Below are 27,601 nucleotides of genomic sequence, written 5' to 3'. Positions count from 1 at the left end.
AAGAAAGTTATCGGACTGCAAAAAAATATCAGGAATTCTTCTATAAGCCGGCCAAATTATAAAGGTCACAAAAAAGCGATCACTCCATACATACAGGTATACTTTGCAAATTAGTAGCTTAGCTGTCAATGTTTTGTACAGTTATGTGGAATATTGTAATTCGTGCAAACGATTTTTAAATATTAAATTTCTAATCAGTGTCCATCGTCCTTCCACCATGCGTTTTTTTTTTTCAAAAATAATGTCTAAAGTCTGTAGCTAAAGGTCTACGCTGCAAGATGGAAGCATCTTCTAACCAAAAAGATGGCAGCTGCAGCAGATGTCAACGGATTTAAAACTGGAGTTTATGTGACTCCTTGTAGACTTGAGTGTCTAGAGCGTCCCTTCCTTCACCATGCGTAAGAATTTTCACAAAAATACTGTCTAAGGTCTGTAGCTAAAGGTCTACGCTGCAAGATGGAAGATCTAGCCAAAAAGATGGCAGATGCAGCAGATGTCAACGGATTTAAAACTGGAGTTCATGTGACTCCTTGTAGATTTGAGTGTCTAGAGCGTCCCTTCCTCCACCATGCGTAAGAATTTTCACAAAAATACTGTCTAAGGTCTGTAGGTAAAGGTCTACACTGCAAGATGGAAGAATCTTCTAGCCAAAAAGATGGCAGATGCAGTAGATGTCAACGGATTTAAAAGTGGAGTTCATGTGACTCCTTGTAGATTTGAGTGTCTAGAGCGTGCCTTCCTCCACCATGCGTAAGAATTTTCACAAAAATACTGTCTAAAGTCTGTAGCTAAAGGTCTACGCTGCAAGATGGAAGAATCTTCTAACCAAAAAGATGGCAGATGCAGTAGATGTCAACGGATTTAAAACTGGAGTTCATGTGACTCCTTGCAGAATTGAGTGTCTAGAGCGTCCCTTCCTCCACCATGCGTAAGAATTTTCACAAAAATACTGTCTAAGGTCTGTAGCTAAAGGTCTAAGCTGCAAGATAGAAGAATCTTCTAGCCAAAAATATGGCAGATGCAGCAGATGTCAACGGATTTAAAACTGGAGTTCATGTGACTCCTTGTAGACATGAGTCTCTAGAGCGTCCCTTACTCCGCCATGCGTAAGAATTTTTCAAAAATCTGTCTAAGTCTGTAGTAAAAGTCTAAGCTGCGAGATAGAAGAATCTTTTAGTCAAAAAGATGGCAGATGAAGCATAATATCAACGGATTTAAGTCTGGACTGGCACCACCTTGCAATGTCATCTTCTCATTGTTATCTGTAATGTAAATTATTTTTAAAATGTATTATTTCAATAATCTGACCTCTCAACTCAACACAACACCTTTGTTCGCAACTGTACTGACGAAAGCTCGATAACATACCGTTGATTTAAGATGGCAAGCCTTATGTATGGAACGGTCGCTTTTTTGTGACCTTTATAATTTGGTCCGCTTATAGAAGAATTCCTGATATTTTTTTGCAGTCCCATAACTTTCTTATAAGTCGTAATATAAAGCTGAAATTAGCAGGATAGCTTATTCAAGGAACATTTTAATTTGTCCATTGTATGCTATGTTCCCTTGTTATAAGGGAATTGCGTATTCGGCCACGAAAGTAAGACTGTTAAAATAAATTAAATTTCTTGAAATCTCTCTTTTGGGCAAAGCCACATCATTTATATTTACTGTGGTTATAAAAGTGTACCAAGGGTACATGCTACACCTTTTTATTCGATTGTAAGAGTACTGGTTTACTCACAAATCCGTTTTATCTGATTTTCGAAATCATTTAATTACACTGGTGTTTATCATTCAAATCAATGACTAATGCTTGAACTAATTTGGACATATCAAGGTCTATCATTGGTATTTTTTTCAAACTTCTACGTTGAGCCATTTACGAGATCTGGGACTTCACAAAACATTACCCCAGCAAAATTCTGAATAACTTGAGAACCGGAACACGAACAAATTTTGCTATTCGTGGACAAATTACTACGCAACAAAAGCTATCTATCCATGTATTTGGTTCCAGGATAGAACGACTTTCAAAAAAAAATTTTGCTGGGGTAACGTTTCAAACATTACCCCAGCAAAATCTGTTTTTTCTTAATAACTTTAAAACTATAATTTGAACGAATTTTGCTATTAGTGGACAAATTTCTGCTCACGATGGACTAATAATTATCTGCTATACTCTCGACTCTCTGAAGCACAACATTTATAAAAATTTTGCTGCAGTAATGCACTCCTAATGTACACTCACATTGATATTGTTTTCTGCAATGCTGTATTTTTAACAAGAAAGCTGAACACCCCAATGCCAAATTGACTATTTCTGACTAGCAGACACAGATTTTTTGGATTTAGTAGAATGAAACATGCCTTTTTTAATTAATAGTAATTCAAGATCTCTTAACTGCCAATTATAAAGTTATTCCCATCCACATAGTTGCATACCCAAGCATATCCTCTGGTCTAATTAAACTAACACAAAAGCACTGACAGTGTACGTCTAATTAAGCCGCAACAATAGTTCTCTAACGAACTTGGTCAACTAATTATAATGGGAATGACACACTGATTTATAGTTAGTATATTTATTAACTAAACATTATAATAACAAACATGATGAAAACTTAGTGAGACACCAATAAAATGTCCAGTAGAATGCAAAAGATACGCTAAAGCGACAAAGAAGAAAACTTTGAAGGAAGATTTGAGCTTTACTTGTAAACACTCAAAATTAAGCTGTATCCTAGAGACATCCTCTAGAAGAATTTATTACACAGCTTCAATGTTATGCCATAGGGTAAACTTTCCACTCATTGGACGCTACCAGTCTTTATCAGGGGACAAAACACCCCTGAAAGTCCTCAAAATTAATATTACTTGAAATGCAAATTGCAACTTGACGCCCTTTTATCTCCATCTGTCTGAAATTCTTAGTTATTGAATTTGAAATACTATTTTTAATTAAAAAAATAACTATCCAATAACTCGTGTCCAAATGATTGGTAGTTTACCCTATTTTCATCCAGAAAAGATAAAGCTAATGCGAAATTACCTACAATAAAAAAATCGAGAAGTCTCAGCCCTTAATTACTTCCTAATTACTGGTTTCCAGTTAATATCATTGAGTCCATGGAACTGCCTCTTCATGTTCTGCCCATCAGCCCACTTGGAGTTGAGGTAGCTGTCATCATCGTCTTGCTCCAGCTTCTTCCACTCCTCCTGCTTTCTGTAAGCGTGGAGCATCAGCTGCTTTCGTTCGTCTTCTGTCATGACAGGCTCCCTGCCTGGGGCACCTTCGGTGGAGGAGCAAAGCTTGACTGTCACTTTGGTTTTGTTGTTCTTTCCTGGAAAGATGGAATATGAGAGTTGATTATATTATGATTAGTTATTGATCCTGAGAAGTAGTTTTTACCTCTTTCCTAGACTCACCATCAATGCCTAATTTTTAAATGATCCCTCATTATCTTCTTCATTTCAGCCATGGGACTTTCACTGCTGAACACAGGCCTCCCCCAATGATTTCCACAATGGCCGGTTGGTGACCCTTATGGAAACACCATAGGGGTCACTTAAAAATTAGGGATTGATAGTGAACACGGGCATTAGTCTTATATTGATACAAGGTCTTGGCTAATTGGATGTTTGACATGTTTCATAAGCGTACATAGTTCATTTATTAAAGCTTAGCGTTTGAGCGAAATGACGTCCACGACTTAACAAAGGCATCCCCAAGGATTTCCTTGCTGTTTCGTTAATATTATCTTCTTAATATAAAGGGACAACTCAAAGGTGACTGTCTGACATTCTGACATAGTGATCTATTAACTCACAGCCCAAACTACTGGACGGATCGGGCTGAGATTTGGCATGCAGGTAGATGTTATGACGTAGGCATCCGATAAGAAAGGATTTTACGAAACTACCCCTAAGGAAAACGGGATCCACGCGTACGAAGTCGCGGGCGGCCGCTAGATATTTAATAATTTACCAGTTTAGTAATATACTCACAATCACTAAAAGTACTCCTCAACTCAAGAGATGAACAACACATTTTCTTTATTTCCTGCCTTACACATTATTTTCTAAGGCATAACTTTTACGCAATTCTCACCCCAAAAGGCATTATTCAGAGAGCAAACAAAACGTCTTTTCCTTATTCCAAAGCCGGCCAATCCACTTTCAATACAGGTGGCAACAAAGAAACGCTTTCCGTTAAAACTCGCTTCGAATCAGAAGAGACGAACTTCAATCTTCGTACAGACGAGAGCACGTTAAGGTAACAACATCTTAAAATCGTTGCAATAAGTGCTACTTTGCAGCAGAGATTTATAGTCTGATGGCCGGTCGACTGTACCTCAGAACTGTTTACTTTTGGATGTTCAGAGTTGGAGTGTTCGCAGTCAAAAATGGACACAAACAAATCTCGGATGACACTTCAAAGTAATGAATTCGCTAAGTGGTCCGGACTTCGGAAACTTTTTGAGAGTCGATTGATTTTTGGAGTAGTTAAAAACTGGAGGCTTTTAATTTAATGGCTCTGGTCTTTTCTCTGGAGATGAGAGGCTTATAATATTGATGATTGGGCTGTGCCTGGTAAATGAAGTTTTACTAATGAAAATACCTTGAAGTAGATTAATTTTATCTAGAGACTAGAAGGATTGCTATGTAACCTTTCTGTTTATAGTTACCCCTTTTTTGACAAATTATTTAAAATGAAGTAATAAACAAAAGTTTTTATCGCAATAGGTATCGGTTTTAAATGTTGATAAATCTATACTAATATTATAAATGCGAAAGTAACTCTGTCTGTCTGTCTCTCTTTTACGCCTAAACCGCTGAACCGATTTTGATGAAATTTGGCATAGAGATAGTTTGAGTCCCGGGAAAGGACATAAGATAGTTTTTATCCCGGTTTTTAAAACAGGGACGCGTGCGATAAAGTTTTTCTGTGACAGACAAAATTCCACGCGGGCGAAGCCGCGGGCGGAAAGCTAGTTATGTATAAATCAACACTTTAGTAAAATCATGAATTTCTGAAAAACTAGTATTGAAAGGAAACAAACAAGTTACGAGTGTTTGAACTTTGTATGGAAATAGCTTATTGTGACGTCAAAATGCCACCCGCCGACCGCCGCCGACCACAGTATGGCAAATAAGGTGTGTCGTGACGTTTTTAAATAGTCCAGTAACACATTAGTACACTGTACATCCACCTAAATGGTCGCTCAGTTTATTCCCACTCAGCAGTTTCTTCCCACAGGCCCAAAGGCAGGCCCTGTTCGGATCTATGACCTCCAAAGCAGCCTGGGTTCCGCTAAGATCTTCGACGTTGTCTAGCTCCATCCTCACAGGGTCGTGGGGAGGTAGACCAGCAGGGAAGACTATCTTGGTAGCGCCACGGAGCTCGTCTAGGGCTTTGGACACGTCCTTCTGGGTGAGACATTTTCGGAGATCCACCTGAAAAGAGTTGAAGGAAACATGGTGGTTATCTTCTGTACCACACAGAGGCTGTAGGGTTCTATAAAGAAAAGATATAGGATGAAATTCCCTGCCGTATTCCCTAAATCATACGGCAAAGGTCTTCAAGACAGTCGTAAATAATATGCTTCTTCTAGGTAATCGTTCAACCGTAGATCATATCTGCAGGACTCGTGTAACATTGTCATGAACTAATAAGAAAACTAACAGAGAGGGAGAGGGAGAAATTAAAAGAAACCTTCTCTGCAACTGAGCATATTTTTGGTCATGACGTCATAGCTAGATTCACGATCCAATTATTCTTCTTCAAACTATCTTTGTCCTAGCAATTTCCCATTATTTGGGGTCGGCTCTTCTCGTTCTACGACGCCAAGACAGATTGTCCTGAGTTGTCGAAACCTTTGTTTGGGCAAGCTCTAAGTCCTTGGCATCGTGAACCACCAGGTTCATTGGGCGTCTACCTTTCCTATTATTTCCTATCTTATATTCTTCAAACGATCATTTTCACTAAATAAATATGTAATTTATATAATTCCAACTCACATGCTTCTTGCTGATATACTCTTTAGCAGTCTCGACAGCTTTTTTCATCACTTCTTGCATATTGGGCGGTGGGGCGAGTCCGCAGCGTCTGCCCATGTCATCCTTCTCAAACACAGCCCCTGGCGGTGCACAGCGCTCGGCCCAAGGGTCTTCCAGCTTTAGCTCTTTAATCTGGAAGATTAAGGAATCATTTGTTGAAAATAACAAAATTCAAGCAGGAAGGCGCTGGACGCAGGCTGCTGCCAACCGGGCAACATGGAAAGCATTAGGGGAGACCTATGTTCAGCAGTGGACGACCTATGGCTGAGATGATGATGATGACGAGGAACAAAATCCAAAAGTACAGACATGAGTAAGATTCATAGAGCTGGTTCAGGAACTTTTCTTTATCGAAGGTATTTTGAAGAGGTTGAGATTAATGTACAAATACAACAACTTTTTGTATTGGTGTTGATACACCGAAAACTTAAAAACTCAATTCATAGAAAAGTTCAAATTGTAAAGTGAATTATTTTAAGCATCATATCAAATCCCTTGGCTAATTATCAGACAGGGACTGTAGGAAAAAAATAATAACAATGGTTTTTTATTCGTATAAGACTAAAATAATTATTTTCATGAGTGGGAACCAAGATTCAAGAAAATGAGCATAATTATTATCTTTACCACCCAATGTTATTCTCAATTAGGTCCCTTAAAAATAGAATACAGAAAAAAACGCTTTATCAGCTTCAAAATAATATTCCGACAGAAATATCAGAAATATTCTACCTATTGCTTGTCATAATAATTGTGCGTAGGTGTACTTATTATTAATTGTTACTACTTCATATCTTAAAATAGCACTTATTATTCCAAATAGAATGTTGGTGATGAAGTGTAGCCAGGTACCATTCGGTGGACCCATGATTTGGTGAAGATCGTAGGATCTGGATACGGGCAGCGCAGGACCGGTGGAAATCCTTGGAACTTTTGTCAAGGAGTAAACGTCTTGCGGTAGAAAGAAAGCAAGGCTGCAATGTTCAAATCTGTTCATAACAACAGTTGTCCAGCAATAAACCGTCCCAGCATCTTGTCAGGAGGGCGGCTGCTAAGTGCTATCTATGCTGGATTAGTAGTCCCGATTTTTGCCACACTGGACAATTAATGACATTTACAGGAGGACGCTCTATTAAAAACAAATACTGGTTAGTTCCGATTTTTACCACTTGATGTATTAGAATACTACATGTACAATAAGACATCTTATCTCGTAGTAATAGATGCTATTTTTTAAACAGACGTACCTGATCCTCGTTCAGACCCTGCATTTCAGGCGGCAGAAAAGTCCCATGTTTCTGCAGCTCTTCCATCTCATATCCCAACCTGGTCACTTTGAGTCTCCCATTGAAAATCGCCGTTATATCCTTCACTACATCGTCCACTTCGTAATTCACGTCTGTTTCGTATAGAAACTGATTCTCATCGCCCCTTTTGACTAGCAGAATGACCATTTTTGCAAGGAAATGCAATTTTCGCGTCCGATGCTAAAGCGATTATTGAACAAGCGTTGCTATGGAGACGGCGAGTGACGGTTGACGTGACAACGATGAAAAACGTTTATGAGAGCGTCTGACATTTTATGTGTTGCAGGTTGAGTTTGGATTACCGATTAGGTACCTTTGTGAAATAGAAAACGCTTGTGTTTTGGAAAATACGACACAAAAATGTTAAGATAGGTACCTAGATAGATAAAAAGTTACTTAGAGATTATACCACACAACAGACGAATTACCTATCGCAATAACAGAATTTAGGCTGTCTTAATGCTAGGAAGCGATATCTATCAAACAACTCAGGGAAAGGGCACTTGAACCATGGTCATGAACAATACAAAATCAGAAAAGTAAAATATTCTTTTGCATTCATTTACTTATTATTTACTGGTGGAAATGGAAAAGTTACTGAAAACCATATCAAAACCTATCTATGATTATATCAGAGTCACAAATTGGTATAAAATTACTTTAAAACGATTTATTATAAATCCACGCAGGCGAAGCCGTGGGAAAAAGCTAGTCATTAATAAGTATTCTTTGAAATATTGTTAGCCACATAAAAACTGAAGTAACCTTTAAGCATAGAGGTGAATTTGTACATTGTTTGAGAAGGGCCAAACATAAATCACATGACGTGGACCAGGGCCGGATTTAGAGGTCTGGGGGCCTCGGGGCAATAAAGGAATGGAGGTAAAACGAGAAAAAAACTTATAAAACTCATTTTATTTATGCAGGTACACTTCTTTTAAAAATCATTTTTACAAGTGTCAGTATTAACCCTACCACTGCTTCGGGACAATAAATGCGCCAGTGCTGAGAAGAAGCAGCGCTAGAAACTCAGTCACTATTTAAATAAAGAAAAGGTTGTCCACTAGTGTTTTCTAGTATGTATTTGAATTTCTTATGTGAATTCTATTTTGTAAGTGAATGAAAATTACCAATATACAGTTATGTTGCATACCATAAGGTGGAAGATGGAGATACCTACTTGAAAAATTTTAACATCTACTGATGTAAATACCCATTTTCTCAAATTAAATGATTTAATTAGATTCTTATTTCGAAGTCTCTACTGTGGGGGCCCCTATATGAAGGCCCCGGGACTGTAGCCCCTTGCCCTGCCCTAAATCCGGCCCCAACGTGGACCTTACAAAACTGCGTTATCTCGTAACATGCTTACAATTCAATCTTTTTGACAGTGCTATATCCTTGCTTATCTCAGGACGAGTGGGTCAAATCGGTCGTCGGCTATCGCTTAAATCGAAGAACGGGGTTTCCATCAATTTGTAAAGTCACGGATAAACTTTTAGAAGTGAGTGACTGTTGTGGGATTGTAATCACCCCAGTTACTCCACTCGATATTAGAGGCCTGCCTTTTGAATTGAATTTGAACTCTCTTGCCAATATTACATCCTTTTACACTATGAATATTACTATACTTATCGTAATATGGAGAATTATTTATTACTAACCTTGTGTATTACACTGATGTCAATATTATGTAAAAATAACTTTAGAAGACCTTCAAACAAATTAGAATACGATCAAACAAGAACATTGTGAGTAACTCGTACCACTTAATAATGCCTAAGGTTACTTTTTTATCATGTGATTCTTGCTGCTACTACTGTGTAGCCAGGATCTACCGCAAATAAAAACCCAACCAAGTTTGTCGCGAGGGAAAGTAAAACTGTTATTGGACCCGCAACGAAATCAATCAGAAGAACAAATGAGGAGTTCGAAGTTAAGGTGGTTAAGGTTCGACTTCCCTCCAGTGCAGGCCCAACCAACTAGTAGTGCACTTTTGAGTAAATTATATTATTATATGAAATTATCATAAAAGTGGGCGCCATTAACTATTCTGTATAGAATTTAACAGGTGAAGCCGATTACAGTCGTATATTTTAACATTCACATTCCGTAACCTTCCACGTCACAGCGACAAGTCAAACGGCCTAAAACCTTTTTATTCCTTAAAATGGNAGAAAAAAAAAAAAAAAACAGACGGGTCGAATTGAGAACCTCCTCCTTTTTTGAAGTCGGTTGAAAATGTTAAGATAGGTACCTAGATAGATAAAAAGTTACTTAGAGATTACACCACACAACAGACGAATCAAAAATTACCTATCGAAATAACAGAATTTAGGCTGTCTTAATGCTAGGAAGCGATCTCTATCAAACAACTCAGGGATCAGGGAGAGGGCACTTGAACCATGTCATGAACAATACAAAATCAGAAAAGTAAAATATTCTTTTGCATTCATTTACTTATTATTTTCTGGTGGAAATGGAAAAGTTACTGAAAACCATATCAAAACCTATCTATGATTATCAGAGTCACAAATTGGTATAAAATTACTTTAAAACGATTTATTATAAATCCACGCAGGCGAAGCCGTGGGAAAAAGCTAGTCATTAATAAGTAATTCTTTGAAATATTGTTAGCCACATAAACACTGAAGTAACCTTTAAGCATAGAGGTGAATTTGTACATTGTTTGAGAAGGGCCAAACATAAATCACATGACGTGGACCAGGGCCGGATTTAGAGGTCTGGGGGCCTCGGGGCAATAAAGGAATGGAGGTAAAACGAGAAAAAAACTTATAAGACTCATTATTTTTGTATGTACACTTTTAAAAATCACTTTTACACGTCCCAGTATTAACCCTACCACTGCTTCGGGACAGTAAATGGGCCAGTGCTGAGAAGAAGCAAGAAACTCAGTCACTATTCAAATCAAAGGAAAAGTTGTCTACTAGTTTGAGCAGTCAAGTATATTTTGTTAGTGAATGAAAATGACCAATATACAGTTATTTTGCATACCATAAGGTGGAAGATGGAGATACCTACTTGAAAAATTGTAACAACTACTTTGTAAAAACCCATTTTCGCAAATTAAATGATTTGATTTGATTCTTTTTTCGAAGTTTCTATTGTGGGGGCCCCTCTTTTGTTAAAGCTCCGGGGCTGTAGCCCCTTGCCCTCCTCTAAATCCGGCCCTAACGTGAACCTTACAAAACTGTGTTATCTCGTAACATGCTTACAATTCAATCTTTTTGACAGTGCTATATCCTTGCTTATCTCAGGACGAGTGGGTCAAATCGGTCGTCGGCTATCGCATAAATCTAAGAACGGGGTTCCCATCAATTTTTAAATTGTTGGATAAAGTTTTTAGAAGTGAGACTATTTTGACTCGTCTTTCTTTTCCTATGTAACTACTACTTAACAGTATCAGACTTCGTCGGCAGTTTGGTGTAGTGGTTCTGAAACGGACTACTATGCCGAGAGGTCCCGGGTTCGATTCTCAGCCGGGCAAAAATGTAAATGATGAATTTTAATTTCTGTGACGGGTCTGGGTGTTACTTTGTGTAATATGTATGTATTTAAAAAGTATTATAATGTAGTAGGTATATCCGTTAAGCTAGCACCCATAACACAAGCATACTAATTGCTTACTTTGGGGCTAGATAGATAGCGCTGTGTGAAATTGTCCAAAGATATTTTTTTTATTTATTTTCAAATTGTCTTTAAGCTTTAATAGTAGCGAGCCCTAATTGTATGTAGTGTGTCAATATTATAAAATAAAACATAACAATTGCAATGAAAACCGTTAGCCAACAAAGAAATTAATAAATGGGGTTTATAATTCGATCGTAGGAGCAAACATTGATGCCTAAACTTACTTCCGTATCAAGTAACCTTCTAAGTTCTTTGAAGAATAAAGATAAAATCAAAAACGGCACATTACAACAATATAACAAATTAACTGGTTAATTGTTTATGAAAATATTTTGAAAATGGCCCTGTAGTGACTATCCATTTAATATAAATAGCAGACTCCGATCGATTCATTCACTCTCATATTTAACATTCACATTCCGTAACCTTCCACGTCACAGCGACAAGTCAAACGGCCTAAAACCTTTTTATTCCTNTCTAGGGAATAAACAAACTCCACGAACGGTACCCTTTCATAAGTTTACGGGAACAAACTTTGACCATTCGTCAAAGTTGTCCCGGCTATCCCATTTTGTTTACAAAACTTGGTTACCCTATTTGGGTCATGCACATTTCACGGTTGGATGGGTCTCCCGGCACATTAGACAGTGTCCAGTGTAGGGTGGCTCCGATAAAGTATATAAATACAGATTGACGGATGGGGGAGATATTTTTGATGGTCACTGACGTGGATAATGTGCGGGAAGTCGATAACCTCTTTCGTAAACAACGTTTTAATTACGTGTGTAGATATAATAGTTACTGGTAGCGCAACTGTAGGTAGGTACTATAGGTGCATGAATTTAGTTAATATATACAATAACTCAAAGGTGACTGACTGACTGACTGACTGACTGACTGACTGACTGACTGACTGACTGACATGGTGATCTATCAACGCACAGCCCAAACCAATGGACGGATCGGGCTGAAAGGCATGAAGGTAGATGTTATGACGTAGGCATCCGCTAAGAAAGGATTTTACTAAAATCCACCCCTAAGGGGGTAAAACGGGATTCACGCGTACGGAGTCGCGGGCGGCCGCTAGTAGTTTATAAAGACGTTTTAATATCTTTGAAATGCTAAGTAAGTATAACTATCCAATATTTTAAACTCTGTGTATTACAGTTAAGAAAGCTTAACCTCCATTCACAGTTTTGAACTATCATCTCAAGATTTTAGGTTCTAATTATGATTATTAACTTCTGGAATAATTATGCATTAAAAGGTTAATACCGGATGCATTCTTAAATATTTATATTGAGGCTATCCATTATTTGGATTTCAATCTTTGGTTTCAATAGACCAATCAAAGTGAAAAAGAACAATGGGACATTTTGTATGAGCTTCGTCCCCAGAACTGTAGCACTTTAATATCTACCTTACTATGTACATGCTAATACTATAATTTTGGCTGAGTTTTGAATGGTTTCAGTTTCATAAAATATTAGATCAATGCAATACCAGAAGAAAACAATGTCAAAAACACCCAGCATATTGCATGAAACCAAACAAATTAACTGGTTATCATGCAAGTCCGCACACGTATCGCGGCGCCCCCTATCGGGCGAATTGAATCAGTGCACGTGCGCTGCGAGAGCTGTAGTGCTAGGGCTGCTGTATGTCCGAAATCGTCCGGTATTGTCCGGACTTTAACCTTGCGTTAATCTAATCATTAACCTGATCATTTAGACACTGCAGTTCCAGACGACTCTCTTTAATTTAATCAGTGCACGTGCGCTGCGAGAGCTGTGGTGCTAGGGCTGCTGTGTGTCCGAACTCGTCCGGGTTTGTCCGGTAGTGTCAAAACTTTAGATGTAGTCTAACTTCACCATCATTATCAGATCATTTAGACACTGCAGTTCCAGACGACCCTCTTTAATTTAATCAGTGCACGCGCGCTGTGAGAGCTGTGGAGTCAGGGCTGCTATGTGTCCGAATTCGTCCGGTTTTGTCCAGTAGTGTCCAGACTTTAGACGTAGTCTAACTTCATCATCATTACCAGATCACCATTAAGTCACTGTAGGCGGAGAGAGGGTCGCTCTCTAATTTACCAGAGGATGAGAATGAAATCTCACGCTGGCCAGACGTCTAGCTTGAACCGTCCCTATTTATAATAATGACTTATCTATTGAGAAGGAATAAAGGCAGTAAGGAATAAAGTAGACTGAAACAGAGTTTGAAACGTCTCAGTAATCTCAAGTTTCAGTTATTTACGTTTTTGTGAAATTTTATTTGTTTACAAACGAAGATTAAAAAATAACAATTGCTGTAGTAAGAATAATAATCTAATGATACCTTTTCCTCAGAAACGTTTGCTTAACCTATTTCTCAAAATGCTGGATTTTACAACTGGTTGATGCTGCAAGTCAGCCTGAAGTATTAACTTATTTCAAGCGAAATCTGAAATACTATTTCAGAATTTAGCAACTTTTGTAGATGACAACCCTAGGTGCAACCGTGTGAGCGGCGATAGGCTTATCGGTTTTTGTTGTGCAGTAAACTTTGTATTTGCCGAATAACGAAATATGGAATGAATATTATTTTCACGAATGATACCTAGCTTTTTGATAATAATAATAAAATTATTTATTTGCCAGAATACGGTTAAAAATTAATGGTTATAGAGAGAGAAGTTTCCATTATATTCTGTCGTACATTTACTATTGTTAATTAGGTAAATGCATTTGTTTTCTACATGAAACGTAAACGTAACTAATGAATAAACCACTTTAATCTTTCACGGTTCGTATAAGCTAAGGGTTCAATGCTTCTTGTGAATTATTATCATGTTTAAAGTAATAAGCTTAATTTTGAGTTAAATATATTTATTTATTTTTTTTGAGTTCCTTCTTGTTTACGATTTCACCCTAGAGATGTAATCTATCATACCACATACTTTTTACATAAGAGAAAACATTATTTGGCTATACATTCTTCAGTATCATCATCAGGTCATTTAGTCTCCAATGCAGAAGCACGACTCTCTTTTGTAGGTACCAGAGGCAAATGGATGATTTGGGCCACACTTTCCACGCTGGTTAGGCAGGTTGGGGATGCCTAATATTCGCATAAAAGTCATGAAACTCATTTATTTTGCAAATAGGCTTGTAAAAAGCATTTTTACACGTCCCAGTATAAACTCTACCACTGCTTCGGGACAATAAATGGGCCAGTGCAGAGAAGAAGCAGCGAAAGACACTCAGTCGCTATTGTCATATTTTTGTCCCATACTCGATACTTACTATAGTATTCGCGTCGAATCGAAAGTACGTTACGGGAAAGAAAGTTACGGGTCCAATGACAGTTTAACTTTCCCCCGGGACAAATTTGGCCTTCACTGGTTGGGTTTTTATTAGCGGTCAAGCTGTAGATCCTGGCTATACAGGAGTTGCAACGGGAACAGAATAAGTGGAAATAGTCCTATAAACTGTTATATGACAAAATATTATTCGCTATCGGTGCTGTCATCGCCACACCTAGCTCGTTCCGTTTCTTATCTAATAATCTGGACGAAATACTGCATTATCTCATGCACTAAGTTTGGCGTGAAGCCAGTGCACTGCCGCATACCTACCTACTTAAAATTGTTCGGGTCGGAAGTCGGAGGTCACTGTAAATAAACAACTATAAGAGTTATTCGAAAAAGAACTATATTGCAAAAGTTTATTTTGCACAAAATCAGAGTACAGTGGCGGACTTAATGCCGGGTGGCATTCTCTAACAGCCAACCACGGGTCGAGCAGAGATGCTAAGGCGGCGCAAAAATTAACATGCACAAAAATTTATACACCTACTTACATAAAAATACATAAAATAAATATTATATGAATACATAAATGAAAAATATTATACGCGTTTTGTCGATACAATTTACGCTCGCTCTAGCTACGAGAAAATTTTTTAACATTGCGCTATTATGCTCTCTTTAGCTACGAACTTAAACGCACTATGATAATTCACATTTTAACGCATCATCAATCATTTTTTATCATACTGATACCAATGACGTGTTATAATAAGCGCTTTTCTTACAAATAAATGATGATGAATGAGAATTTAATCATTTAATGACATTCGTAGANTAATGTGCGGGGAAGTCGATAACCTCTTTCGTAAACAACGTTTTAATTACGTGTAGGTAGTTATAATACTTATTATACTGGTACTGTGACTATAGGTGCATGAATCTATAACTCAAACGTGACTGACTGACTAACTGACTGACTGACTGAAATAGTGATCTATCAACGCACAGCCCAAACCACTGGACGGATCGAGCTAAAATTTGGCATGCTCAGTTTCATAAAATATTAGATCAATGCAATACCAGAAGAAAACAATGTCAAAAACACCCAGAATATTGCATGAAACCAAACAAATTAACTGGTTATCATGCAAGTCCGCACACGTATCGCGGCGCCCCCTATCGGGCGAATTGAATCAGTGCACGTGCGCTGCGAAAGCTGTGGTGCTAGGGCTGCTGTATGTCCGAAATCGTCCGGTTTTGTCCGGTAGTGTCCGGACTTTAACCTTGCGTTAATCTAATCATTAACTTGATCATTTAGACACTGCAGTTCCAGACGACTCTCTTTAATTTAATCAGTGCACGTGCGCTGCGAGAGCTGTGGTGCTAGGGCTGCTGTGTGTCCGAATTCGTCCGGTTTTGTCCGGTAGTGTCCGGTCTTTAGACGTAGTTTAACTTCATCATCATTACCTGATCATTTAGACACTGCAGTTCCAGACGACTCTCTTTAATTTAATAAGTGCACGTGCGCTGCAAGAGCTGTGGTGTTAGTGTTGCTGTGCGTCCGCATTCGTTCGGTTTTGTCCGGTAGTCTCCGGACTTTAGACATAGTCTTACTTCATAATTTTTACCAGTTCAATAATTAATTTTAGTCACTGCAGGCGGACGACCCTCTCTATTTTACCCGAGAATGAGAATGATCTCACGCTGACCAGACGTCTAGCTTGAACCGGCCCTATTTTCTATTTTAACTTATCTACATATCGAAAAGGATTTAAAGCAAGAAGTAAAGTAGACTCGAACAGAGACAGAAACGTCTCAGCTCAGTAATCTCAAGTTTTAGTTATTTACATGTTTGCGAGATTTTCTTTTTAGACTTAGAAGACTTATAACTAGGATTATAAAAAACAATTGCTGTAGTAGTAGTTTTAATGAAATTTTCTACATTGCCTCAAAAACGTTGGCTTAAACTATTTTTCCAAATGTTGGACTTTCTAAACTGGTTGACGCTGTGTGTGAAAGTCAGCCTGAAGTGTTCAATTAATTTCAAGCGAAATCTGAAATACTATTTCAGATTTTAGCAACTTTTGTAGATGACAACCCTAGGTGCAACCGTGTGAGCGGCGATAGGCTTATCGGTTTTTGTTGTGCAGTAAACTTTGTATTTGCCGAATAACGAAATATGGAATGAATATTATTTTTACGAATGATACCTTGCTTTTTGTTTTACTATTAATTAAATGCATTTGTTTTCAACATGAAACGTGCTAATTTAAGAACTTATATAACCTATCAAGTTTCATAAACTATGGGTTCAATGCTTCTCGTGATATCATGTTTAAAATGATGGTGCTTAATTTATTCTAAGTGAAATATCTCTATTTACTTTTTTGTTTTTCAGGTTCGTTCTTGATTACAATTTCATCCAAAAGATGTGATCTATCATGCCACATGCTTTTAACTTGAGACAAAACAGACATGGCAATGGATACTTCAATATCATCATCAGGTCAATTAGTATCCTATGCAGGAGCAAGACTCTTTTTTGTACTAGAGGCAAAAGGAGGTTGGGTTCACTCACCACGCTGTCCAGACAGGTTAGGGTGGCCTAATATTCGCATATTTGTCTCTGACGATACTGTTATACTATAGTAGTATTCGCACCAAACTGAAAGTCGATTAACTGCGTTACGGGTCCAATGACAGTTTAACTTTCCCCCGGGACAAATTTGGCCTTCACTGGTTGGGTTTTTATTGGCGGTCAAGCTGTAGATCCTGGCTATACAGGAGTTGCAACGGGAACAGAATAAGTGGAAATAGTCCTATAAACTGTTATATGACAAAATATTATTCGCTATCGGTGCTGTCATCGCCACACCTAGCTCGTTCCGTTTCTTATCTAATAATCTGGACGAAATACTGCATTATCTCATGCACTAAGTTTGGCGTGAAGCCAGTGCACTGCCGTATACCTACTTACTTAAAATTGTTCGGGTCGGATGTCGGAGGTCACTGTAAATAAACAACTATAAGAGTTATTCGTAAAAGAACTATATTGCAAAAGTTTATTTTGCACAAAATCAGAGTACAGTGGCGGACTTAATGCCGAGTGGCATTCTCTACCAGCCAACCACGGGTCGAGCAGAGATGCTAAGGCGGCGCAAAAATTAACATGCACAAAAATTAATACACCTACTTACATAAAAATACATAAAATAAATATTATATGAATACATAAATGAAAAATATTATACGCGTTTTGTCGATACAATTTACGCTCGCTCTAGCTACGAGAAAATGTTTTAACATTGCGCTATTATGCTCTCTTTAGCTACGAACTTAAACGCACTATGATAATTCACAATTTAACGCATCATCAATCATTTATTATCATACTGATACCAATGGCCAATGACGTGTTATAATAAGCGCTTTTCTTACAAATAAATGATGATGAGTGAGAATTTAATCATTTAATGACATTCGTAGATGGCTGTCGCATCTGTAAACCCTTGAAAACTCTTTTTCACTGACAACAATGACTGAGTTTCTTGTGCTGCACTGGCCCATTTATTGTCCTGAAGCAGTGGTAGGGTTTATACTGGGACATGTAAAAGTGATTTTTAAATTCCTACTTGCAAACATAATTTTTTTTATGAGTTTTATGAAGAACTGTCGTTTCCTGAGGTTGTCTGGAAGAAAAGTCTTCCTAGCGATAAAACCGCGTTGGTGTTTTCTTCAATTTTTCATTTATATGAGGCTTGCAATAGGTCACAGTTGTTCTATAAACAAAAACCAACCTTCTTTGCAGTTTGACATGAAAACTACGCCTCCTTCATTAAAACTCCAAACGCTTGTGATTCCCAAAACGTAAATGTCAAGGAGTCTGTAAAAATAGCTTAGAAATTACAAACGATGGTCGATGGTACATCAACATCCAAACTGCCATCTTACGTGATTGTAATAGGGGTGACTTTGCAACAAAAATATTTAGAATTCAAACATTGTCTCCGTTGTTCCAGGTCCTGACAGCTGCCTCGCACAGGCACGGCCATGATGTTTCCACCGAAGACCCCGAGCTGATCGAGACGCATGACAACACCACACACCATGGGAAGGTAAAACTGCTTTACTTTCAATTGTTTTTTTATAAGTAGGTATCAAGAGGTGGAGGTGGACCGACGACATCATAAAGGTAGCAGGAAGGCGCTGGACGCAGGCCGCTATCAATCGATCAACATGAAAATCATTGGGGGAGGCCTATGTTTCGCAGTGGACGTCTTTAGGCTAAAATGATGATGATAATGAGGTATCAAAGTCAATTATACTGGATGACACAATTATAATAATGCTGAGTATAATCAGAAAGGCACTGGATGCAGGCTGCTACCAACCTATCGTTATGGAAATCATTGGGGGAGGCCTATGTTCAGCAGTGGACGTCCTGTGACTGAAATGAGATGATGATGATGACCCTTAAAACCGACCCGAAAGGGATTTCAAAGTTTAACGAGAACAAAACTGCGAGCGAAAATTCGTATACTTATAAAAGCCCACTTTTGAATAATGTAAAAACTGTCTCACTATTTACTCTTTCTAGCAATCTAGTCAACAACTTTTATTTTTAGCTTAATCTTCCTTCTTATACAAATATTAGTAAGGAGGTAATCAATAACCATCTAACAAGGAATAAGCTGTAAACCCCTGTTTTTAATGTCGTGGACCCGTTGGGAATCAAAGTATGAAGTTACACTTTTTGAAAACAAGAGAGCTGTGGACCTTTGGGAATAACCCTCCGTTTTACCATAATCTCCATTATTTATGACAGCTTTTTATTTTGATATCACTCAAACTATCATAGCTTCTTGAATATCCCATTGACTTTTTTTATCCACAACAAGGAAGCTCTTGGCCTGTATCTCACCTGATAGTATGTGACGATCAGGTCGAAGGTGGAAGCGAGCTTTATCCGGAATCCTCAACCACGGAGGAACTGGCTACCTTACCTCTAAGGGCTATATTATTTCACCGGGACACCATGGCGGCGCAACTAGTCGCCGCTACCAACAAAATGTATACAGCTCTATAGAGAGTTACTCACCTAGTGTCCATTTGGTTGCGCAAAGCTGCATACATTTTGTTGGTAGCCGGCGACTGGTTGCGCCGCCATGGTGTCCCGGTGAAATATAGGGCTAACTGCTAGAACACAACAATGCTGTTAATATTGTTGTTATGGCGACAGACTTAGGTAAGATGGTGGTAGCTAGCCAGGCGGACTTAGAACAAGCCTACCACCAACCAAACCGAACAGAAAAATCTGCCCCCACTGGGTATCGAACCCGGGACCTCTGCGTCTGAAGCAGGTGGTCTTACCATTAGACCACAGAGGCGGAATGTGCCTTTACTATCAACTATGTTACAACCTCTCTATGTAAATCGCCCTCGGATCGGGTGTAATTTGTCACAGTCGTCATTCGACACCCTGTGACGTCAGAGTGATTGAAGTGCTCAACAGCCGCTTGAATTTCAACTCCCAGCATGAGTTGTTGTGGTGACACATGTGTCTTGTGTTACAGAGATCAATTCGATGTACAGTAAGCACCAGGGATGTTATGGATATCCGTAACCGTAACCGAAACTTTCGGATATCCGAAATAAAAAAATAAACCATAACCGATTCAAAAGTTTCAGATAGTTTCGGATGTAGGCAGTTTAAATTGTTTTTCTGTATAGCATTAAAATAATATGTAAAGGCATAACAGCCTGATTTATCTTTATAATGCCAATTTTGAATGAACCGTGTTGGACAACTATTTGCATTCTAAAGCACAGAATATCCGTAACCGTAACCGAAACTTTCGGATATCCGAAATAAAAAAATATCCGTAACCGTAACCGAAACCGGTATAATATTATTCCTATATCCGTAACCGTATCCATAACCCACACTGCATAATCCATAACATCCCTAGTAAGGACATCGATGTATATTGTAACNATTGTAGCAAAATAGCTCACATTACAACTCCATAACAACGCCATAATGTTCACCTGATGTTGGGTCCGTTGTAAAAATGATTAATTTGCTCCTATTAGTCCCATTGGCAGGTTATAAGGGACTCATGTTAATACTTAAGATCTGTTACTGCATAAGCGCTGGACGCAGGCCGCTACCAATCGATCAACGTGGAAAGCATTGGAGGAGGCCCATGTTCAGCAGTGGACATCCTATGGCTGAAATGATGATGATGATGACTGCATAACCTATTAAGTACTGGCCACCCGCGACTTTGTACGCGTGGATCCCGTTTTATCCACTTAGTGTGGAGTTTCGTAAAATCCCGTCTTAGTGAGCACCTACGTTCTAAAAGGAACCCCCATGGAAAATTTGAGACTCCTAGCACTTGTAGTTGCTGAAATTTCATGATGAGTGAGTGACCTTTCGCTTTTATAAATACGAGTTCAGATTGATTAAAACTACGTTAGAACGCCACAGCTGGTGTTGTCATATTGTGTCTGTTTTAAAGAACATTAATTTGCGGCTTTATACTTGGAATTTTCACAAATAATCGCACCATTTGTCAGTTTTACAACTCGGTACCTATTAATGGTGACGAGACAGTGGATTAAATGTAAATAATGTTAAATGTAAGTTATGATTATTACACAAACTCATAACACAAGCATTTGCACCTTGCGAGATACAATTTGGCTCAAAACTCCATTACCTGCATTTGTTTATATTGATAAATTGGCTATTGTGAAAATTAGTAGTACTAAGTAGATACCACTATCAGTCAGGTCAGATCTATACCTGTAGTTAGGGTGGCCAGGCTTTTATGTGGCTGCCGCGCCAGTCGAAACTCAAGTCACAGAATAATGCTAATTCGAAAATGATAGCACTCTCATTAGCTATGACGCTATTTGCAGTGATGTTGGCTATGAAAGGTATGTCTGGCTTTTACCTGCCAAATGAAGCACAGAGTCCGGCTTTTGTGAATTTGACCCTGGCAACCCTATCTGTAGTCTATCTCAGTAAACTAAATCATAACGAGACTCAAAGGGTGGGAAGGGGTATCATCTATCATCCTTCATTAAATCATTACTTGGTCTCATTTTTTTTTAGCCCTCGACGTGTATTGCCAACATCATCAAAAAAGAAGAAGAAACTAAAGCAGACATAAACAGCACTTAAGCTCAATCATATTGGCAAAAGCCAATCCATTACAAAGCCAGTTCCAATGTAAAAGGTAAAACCAAACGCCAAAAAAACTAAGGGAAAGTCTGGAACATCCACAATCATGCTTTTCTTTGACGCCGAGGCAATGGCACTCTCTATTTTGAACCTTACCCCCTTGGGTTAAGGGTTAAGGGATTAAAGCGGGTATAGCAGGCCACAGTTGACAAATTGGAGTTGGCCTCGGTACGAATTTGCATATGCTGTTGTTGTTTCATAGTGGCACGCGGGGGGGCCAAACACAAGAGAGAGCGATGACTTGAAGATTCACAAACTTGCTTCTACATCTGATAAGTTTAGTTGCAAGTTTTAGGATAGTCAGCTGTCATATAATTCGCTGGGCCAGCTAGTTTTGTCCTTAAGTGCAAGTTTAGTGTTCATTGATTTATTAAGAAATCTTCTGGGTGTTCTAGTTTCACTATTTAAGGATCTAGCAAAATTCTGACTGACTGGCATGGATCAAACCACGACAAATTTTAGGCCCATAATGTTTTTTCTAAACAGACCCGATGTTAAGTGAGATGCAGTCTAGAGTGGTATTTATCTGCCCACTAAATGCCTATCACTCTCGCCTTGAAGAGGGCCGGACTAAGCTGTCGAGAAAAATAGCAGTAAGCAGCAAATTTGAGTCTCTAGCTGTTCGCATCATAAAAGCGAGCTGGTGGAATATCGACAATGTAGAGATGATTCAGATGATACGCTAATCTGCGGGGGCTGGTGCAATTAGATTGTTTCATGTTATTAGGTTCTACCGTAAGTAGGCGTAGGAAGGCGCTGGATGCAGGCCGTTACCAACCGTGTGATGTGGAAGTCATTGGGGGAGGCCTATGTTTAGTGGACGTCCTGTGACTAAAATGTTGATGTCATACAGTTATTTCGAAGCGAAGTTCTCGTGCCTTACACCACATCCCGAGTTCGACACAGGCTACGTTTGATTGTAAATTCGAATGTGTGTCGGACGCGCTGTTTTATTGGGCTGTTTAGCGCCGCCGAATTGAATTGCTCGTATTGGGTCTTGATAATATAATCTTGTTGGGCTTTATTGGCGTGGATCATTCGTTTTTTGAAATGAAGCCTTTTAATTAAATTCTGGAAATATGTGGGACGACTTGGCGATTGACAACGTACTCATAGGATTACTTGTATCTTAGTTATAAATCGCATCCACCAATGTAACCTTTTTATGTACAAGGGAGGTATTTGACCACAATCGCACCTGGTGTTAAGTGAGATGCAGTCTAGGATGGTACATGCCCTGTAAGTGCCTATTCACTCTCGCCTTGAAAAGGCCCGGATTATACTCTTAGGCTGAGTTGCACCACCTAACTTTGTAACTAGGTAAACGATAACCGGCGTTTTTTGTATGGAATTTGACAGATTTTTGACGTTTCTTAAAGTCAAAGTAAGATGGTGCAACCCAGCCTAAAGTCTTCGGGAAAGACAGCAGCAGGCAGGGAATTCCAGTCCCTAGCTGTTCGCATTATAAAAGTCAGTATTTTTGGCAAAATCATCAAATAATGTGGAAGTTTTTCCTAGTTGAGACAAAAATGAATATAAAGATGAATGCTGGAATTGCTGGATTACCTACTTATGGTAATGGAACACTATTTGATAGAGTGTTCTTTGACAAATCTACCAAGATGCGATCTAAACGGTCAAGTCACATTAATTTTGACCAAATAATATGTTGAGTTTGTGAAGTTAGGGCTTATAGAGTCATATCGTGTAGCATTAGTTGCATCTCCGTCAGCAGGGGTACGCCGTGACAACAGAGGGCCCCCGCTGAAAATCAGTTTCAAGACAAGCCCTGGCGGTCTTGATGTACGCTGAGCGGGTGCCTTTTTGTCAGAGGGGCACAAGCAGTTAATTGTCCACTTGTTTATTTCTTTCTGTTTTAATCTATGTCTTACCTGCTTGTATACCTTTCTTGCAAATAAAAAGTTTTCTATTCTATTCTATTCTATTCCATTAGAAGTACTTATTATTATTCTGTGGCTTGACTCTATATCTGATATTTTTAACCGACTTCAAAAAAGGAGGAGGTTATATGTTCGACTGTATGTATTTTTTTTTCTATGTATGTTCACCGATTACTCCGTCAATTGTAGACCGATTTTCAAAATTCTTTTTTGTTCGATAGGGTACACTTCCGAGGTGGTCCCATTGTCACCAAATTAGGATCTGATGATGAGATCCTAGGGAAATCGAGGGCAACCCTCAAATTTTATAGGCACGTATATCGTTTTTCATTNAATTAAATTCTGTGGAGATATGTGGGACGACTTGGCGATTGATAACGTACTCATAGGATTAGTACTTGTATCTCAGTTATAAGTCGCATCCGCTAATGTAACTTTTTTATGCACAAGGGAGGTATTTAAACAATCGCACCTGGTGTTAAGTGAGATGCAGTCTAGGATGGTACCTGCCCTGTAAGTGCCTATTCACTCTCGCCTTGTAAAGGCCCGGACTATAGTATTCGGGAAAGACAGCAGCAGGCAGGGAATTCCAGTCCCATCCTTCCTGGGAATTCCTGTTCGCATTATAAAAGAGTCAGTATTTTTGGCAAAATCATCAAAAAATGTGGAAGTTTTTCCTAGTTGTGACAAAAATGAATAGATTAATGCTGGAATTGCTGGATTACATACTTATGGTAATGGAACACCATGTGATAGTGTTCTTTGACAAATCTGTCAAGACGCTATCTTAACGGCCCAGTCACATTAATTTTGACCAAATAATATGTTGAGTTTGTGAAGTTAGGGCTTATAGAGTCATATCGTGTAGCATTAGAAGCTTGACTCTACATGAGATCTGATATTTTTTCAAAGTGTTACCCATAATTGTCTTGGCAAAATTTTACATAAGGTTGTTAAGGCGGGGGTTTTGATTTATTACGTTCAACATTTGATGGGTTTATTCAACAATCCCATTCCCTAAACACATTCAATCGAACATCATTATCGACGTATTCGATTACTCTCATTCATCGGTTGTTCACAGCTCCGTATCTCCGTTATGAAAAGGGGAAAATGGAAAAAAATAGTCTCCGTTACGCAAAAATATTTCCATAAAGCGGGGAAATTTCCAACAATGCCTATAATAAAGGGAGACGTACACGACAATGGGGAAAATGGGTTGAACATGAAATGTGAATGTGCGTTACAAAGAATACAATATAATGTACAGCGCGGATGTGTGGTGCCGGTGACATAGACCTGCGATTTTCAAAACCCAAGTAAACGCATTAGCAGAAACGCGACTATTTAACCTCTCGTTCCCACCGCGCGCTGCAACTCCTGTGTAGCCAGGATCTACAGCTTGACCTCCAATAAAAACCCAACCAGTGAAGGTCAAGTTTGTCCCGGGGGAAAGTTAAACTGTCATTGGACCCGCAACGAAATTAATCAGAAGAACATAGGAGGAGTTCGAAGTTAAGGTTCGCATTAACAGAAAGTGACTTAGCAGAACGCTACAGCTTCTCTTAAAGATACACTTATTTGTAGAGCTACTTACTCTGCTAAATATGCGCTTCACTGGAACCAGCATCTTCATAAGAGCGAGAGAGATCCAAAGATCCAAGTACCGACATTGAAGTAACTAAATTAACTTTAGCATAGGGTCAAGTTCCAGTACGATCTCTCTCTTCAAATCACCTTTATCTTTCTACAAACATATGGACATATTAGTATAAAATCATTGCCAAAAAGGAGAGAATTAAATTGTTCGAAGATGAATTCATAACGAAGTGGAACACAAACCGAGTTGTAGAAAAATACCTTTATTTATTTGTTCAAAGATTAGATTTTTCATAAAAAAGCAATGTAAGATAAAACGTTTCTATTACAATAATTCTGGTAACTTCTTTTTCTTGAATCTGCAAGTCTGTGGCGTTAAACGCACGCCAGAAGAACGCAACATGTGGACGACTTGCTTTGCATGTAACTGCGACAAAATTCTCAGTCAAATGTGACTGTGAAGTGCGCAAAGCATCTTGGTGTGGATATTCCGTATGTAGAGGCGTGTATTTATTTACTTAGTAACAATTTTAGGATTTTACCTTGCAACCATTTTATTTTAAGATGGTAAATAGCAACGTTGCAATTGCACATTTTACCTAGGGCTGTTTTTGGATCCACTAGCGGCGTAAGGAGGGGGCGGTGGGGGCGGTCCGCCCCGGGTGCCAAGCATTAGTGGGTGACAAAAGTTGCAAATTAGTACTCGCTGGCGCATCTGTATTCATCATCATCATTCGTACATCTTTCATCTTCAAATGGGTACCAAAATATCCTGGGAGGCACACCAGATCATCCTGGGGTGCCTTAGTCCTCCGCTATAAATGTATACTAAACTGGAGAATATTGACTTTTTTTCTAAGAACAACACCGCAAAGTATTGCAAATTTTGAACGATAACGCCCTACATAAGCGATCATTTAATACTCGTACCTGATATCAAATCAAAATCAGTGCTCAGTACTAGGCACTTAGACGACCTATAGGAAACAAAGAATTTAAGAGTACCTACCTACCTATCTATGTCAGATTTAATTAAATGAGTTCCCAAAGACCCAAATATGAAATACAAGTTCTAATATGTTTAATCAGGACGTCTGTCCATCAGAATGGTGATGCTTTGTTCTTTTCCAAAGGGCGATGAGCCTTTTCTTCCTATGCTAGCTTTTTCAACACATTTTAAAAACCATTCATCAAAACCACCATAATAACCAGGTGGAAAGCTCAGAGCACAAATTCACGTTGTCCCACGGACCCCTAAAAATGACAGCCTCCACAAATACTCACTCAGGCCGTTATTTATTTAGTGTCACGTATTTCCACCGCCATTTTCTCTGAGCTCGATCTATAAAGTGGTAGGTGTCAGTTAAAAAAATGTATGGTGGAACACCTGAATGGGTTTCTGAGTTTTGATTCAGCATTGAGCTTCAATTCATGTTTGGAGACGGGTTTTTTGTCGCAAATGGTAGGCTCCAATTTCTCTTTGGATTTATTAGTCACTAAAGTATTTTGTCTATTTTGACTGTTTTTTTGAACCTATGTTTTTTAAGAATAAAGTATTAAGTATTAAGTATTGGGGCACACTGAAAACCAGCGCCGTGGCCTTCGTCACCGTGGGCCACGGCATATGCTGAGTGGGGTCCCGTTGCAGTGGGCATCTTGTTGGTGAATGGGTGGCACTGCTCAGTTTACTCTTGTTTTTATTTTTTCTTCTTTTATTATTATGTGCCACTGTCATGTCTATGTAATTGCCTGTATTTGTGTGATGTCCATTGTAATAAATGTATCTTTCTTTCTTTCTTTATTAACTTTTTATAATAATATGGACTATTCTAGCAGTCCCTTGATGATATGACTGATGGCATGACCATTTATATTTTTTTAACAATCCACAGAAAAATAAATATGAATGTAGCTTTGACACTTTATATCAGAAAAAAAGAAAAAATTGTTTTTTTTCGCCTAATTCGCTGATAAACAAGTTTAAACGCACAGCAGTAACTATAAAAAAAAATAAAGTTTTGAAGGATGTAGGTAATTGAAGACAAACATTTCTATGGAGAACCAATCAACCTCACTGTTATCGACCTGGAAACGTAGGTATTTCAATTTGTGCTTTTGATAAATAGAACTAGTTATTTTCTTCAGAGACATGCACGCAACAGCATCTGTAAATCAAGAAAGGCAAAATATGTAGCAAAAATCGCACCGAACATTCGTTTTGAGAAACACCTTTTTGTATGTTATATAACATAACACACCTTTTCTTTGTAACATTGTTTCTCGTTACCGTAAGTTATTTTGTGAGAAAACGTTCCTAAATGGTTGCTTGTTTCTCTTTGTATCGCAAAAAAAAACGGAAATTGGCGCTTTAGTGCGAATGCGTTTGGATACAGTTTAACTTAGATTTAGGAATGATTTTATATGAATATTGACAACAGTTTAGTAAAGCTTTTATTATTTTAGTCCGTCAATCACATTATCAATAAAATATTGGACACGTGTATTTTTATTTGTCAATCAAACAAGTAATTACGAAGTTATG

The 27,601-nt window shown here is 38.4% G+C and overlaps 2 protein-coding genes across 2 annotated transcripts in view; one reads left to right on the top strand and one right to left on the bottom strand.

Moving 5' to 3' along the window:
- The window catches only part of nolo (ADAMTS-like no long nerve cord), a 196,536-nt gene that overhangs the window by 23,922 nt on the left and 145,013 nt on the right, over positions 1-27,601 (top strand). Inside the window, exon 2 of the mRNA XM_028304071.1 lies at positions 18,327-18,422. Coding sequence (XP_028159872.1) covers positions 18,327-18,422 — 96 coding nt within the window. The remainder of the gene's footprint in view (positions 1-18,326; positions 18,423-27,601) is intronic.
- On the bottom strand, positions 3,088-7,567 carry LOC114352457 (cilia- and flagella-associated protein 298). The gene is made up of 4 exons (XM_028304067.1): positions 7,308-7,567; positions 6,022-6,192; positions 5,214-5,457; positions 3,088-3,344 (listed from the first exon to the last, which is right to left on the bottom strand). Exons 1-4 carry the CDS (start codon positions 7,512-7,514, stop codon positions 3,088-3,090), a joined length of 879 nt encoding a protein of 292 aa, XP_028159868.1. The 5' UTR covers positions 7,515-7,567.

Source organism: Ostrinia furnacalis, unplaced genomic scaffold, assembly GCF_004193835.3.
Source record: "Ostrinia furnacalis isolate ACB-3 unplaced genomic scaffold, ASM419383v2 OfSCF1370, whole genome shotgun sequence".
Taxonomy (NCBI): domain Eukaryota; kingdom Metazoa; phylum Arthropoda; class Insecta; order Lepidoptera; family Crambidae; genus Ostrinia; species Ostrinia furnacalis.
This window is presented reverse-complemented; position numbering and strand designations above follow the sequence as displayed.

Excerpts from the sequence above, each read along its gene's own strand:
- LOC114352457 (XM_028304067.1), bottom strand. The coding sequence starts at position 7,514 with ATGGTCATTCTGCTAGTCAAAAGGGGCGATGAGAATCAGTTTCTATAC. Across the intron at positions 6,193-7,307 it reads AGGGTCTGAACGAGGATCAG|ATTAAAGAGCTAAAGCTGGA; the intron begins GTACGTCTGTTT and ends TTAATCTTCCAG. Across the intron at positions 5,458-6,021 it reads AGTATATCAGCAAGAAGCAT|GTGGATCTCCGAAAATGTCT; the intron begins GTGAGTTGGAAT and ends AACTCTTTTCAG.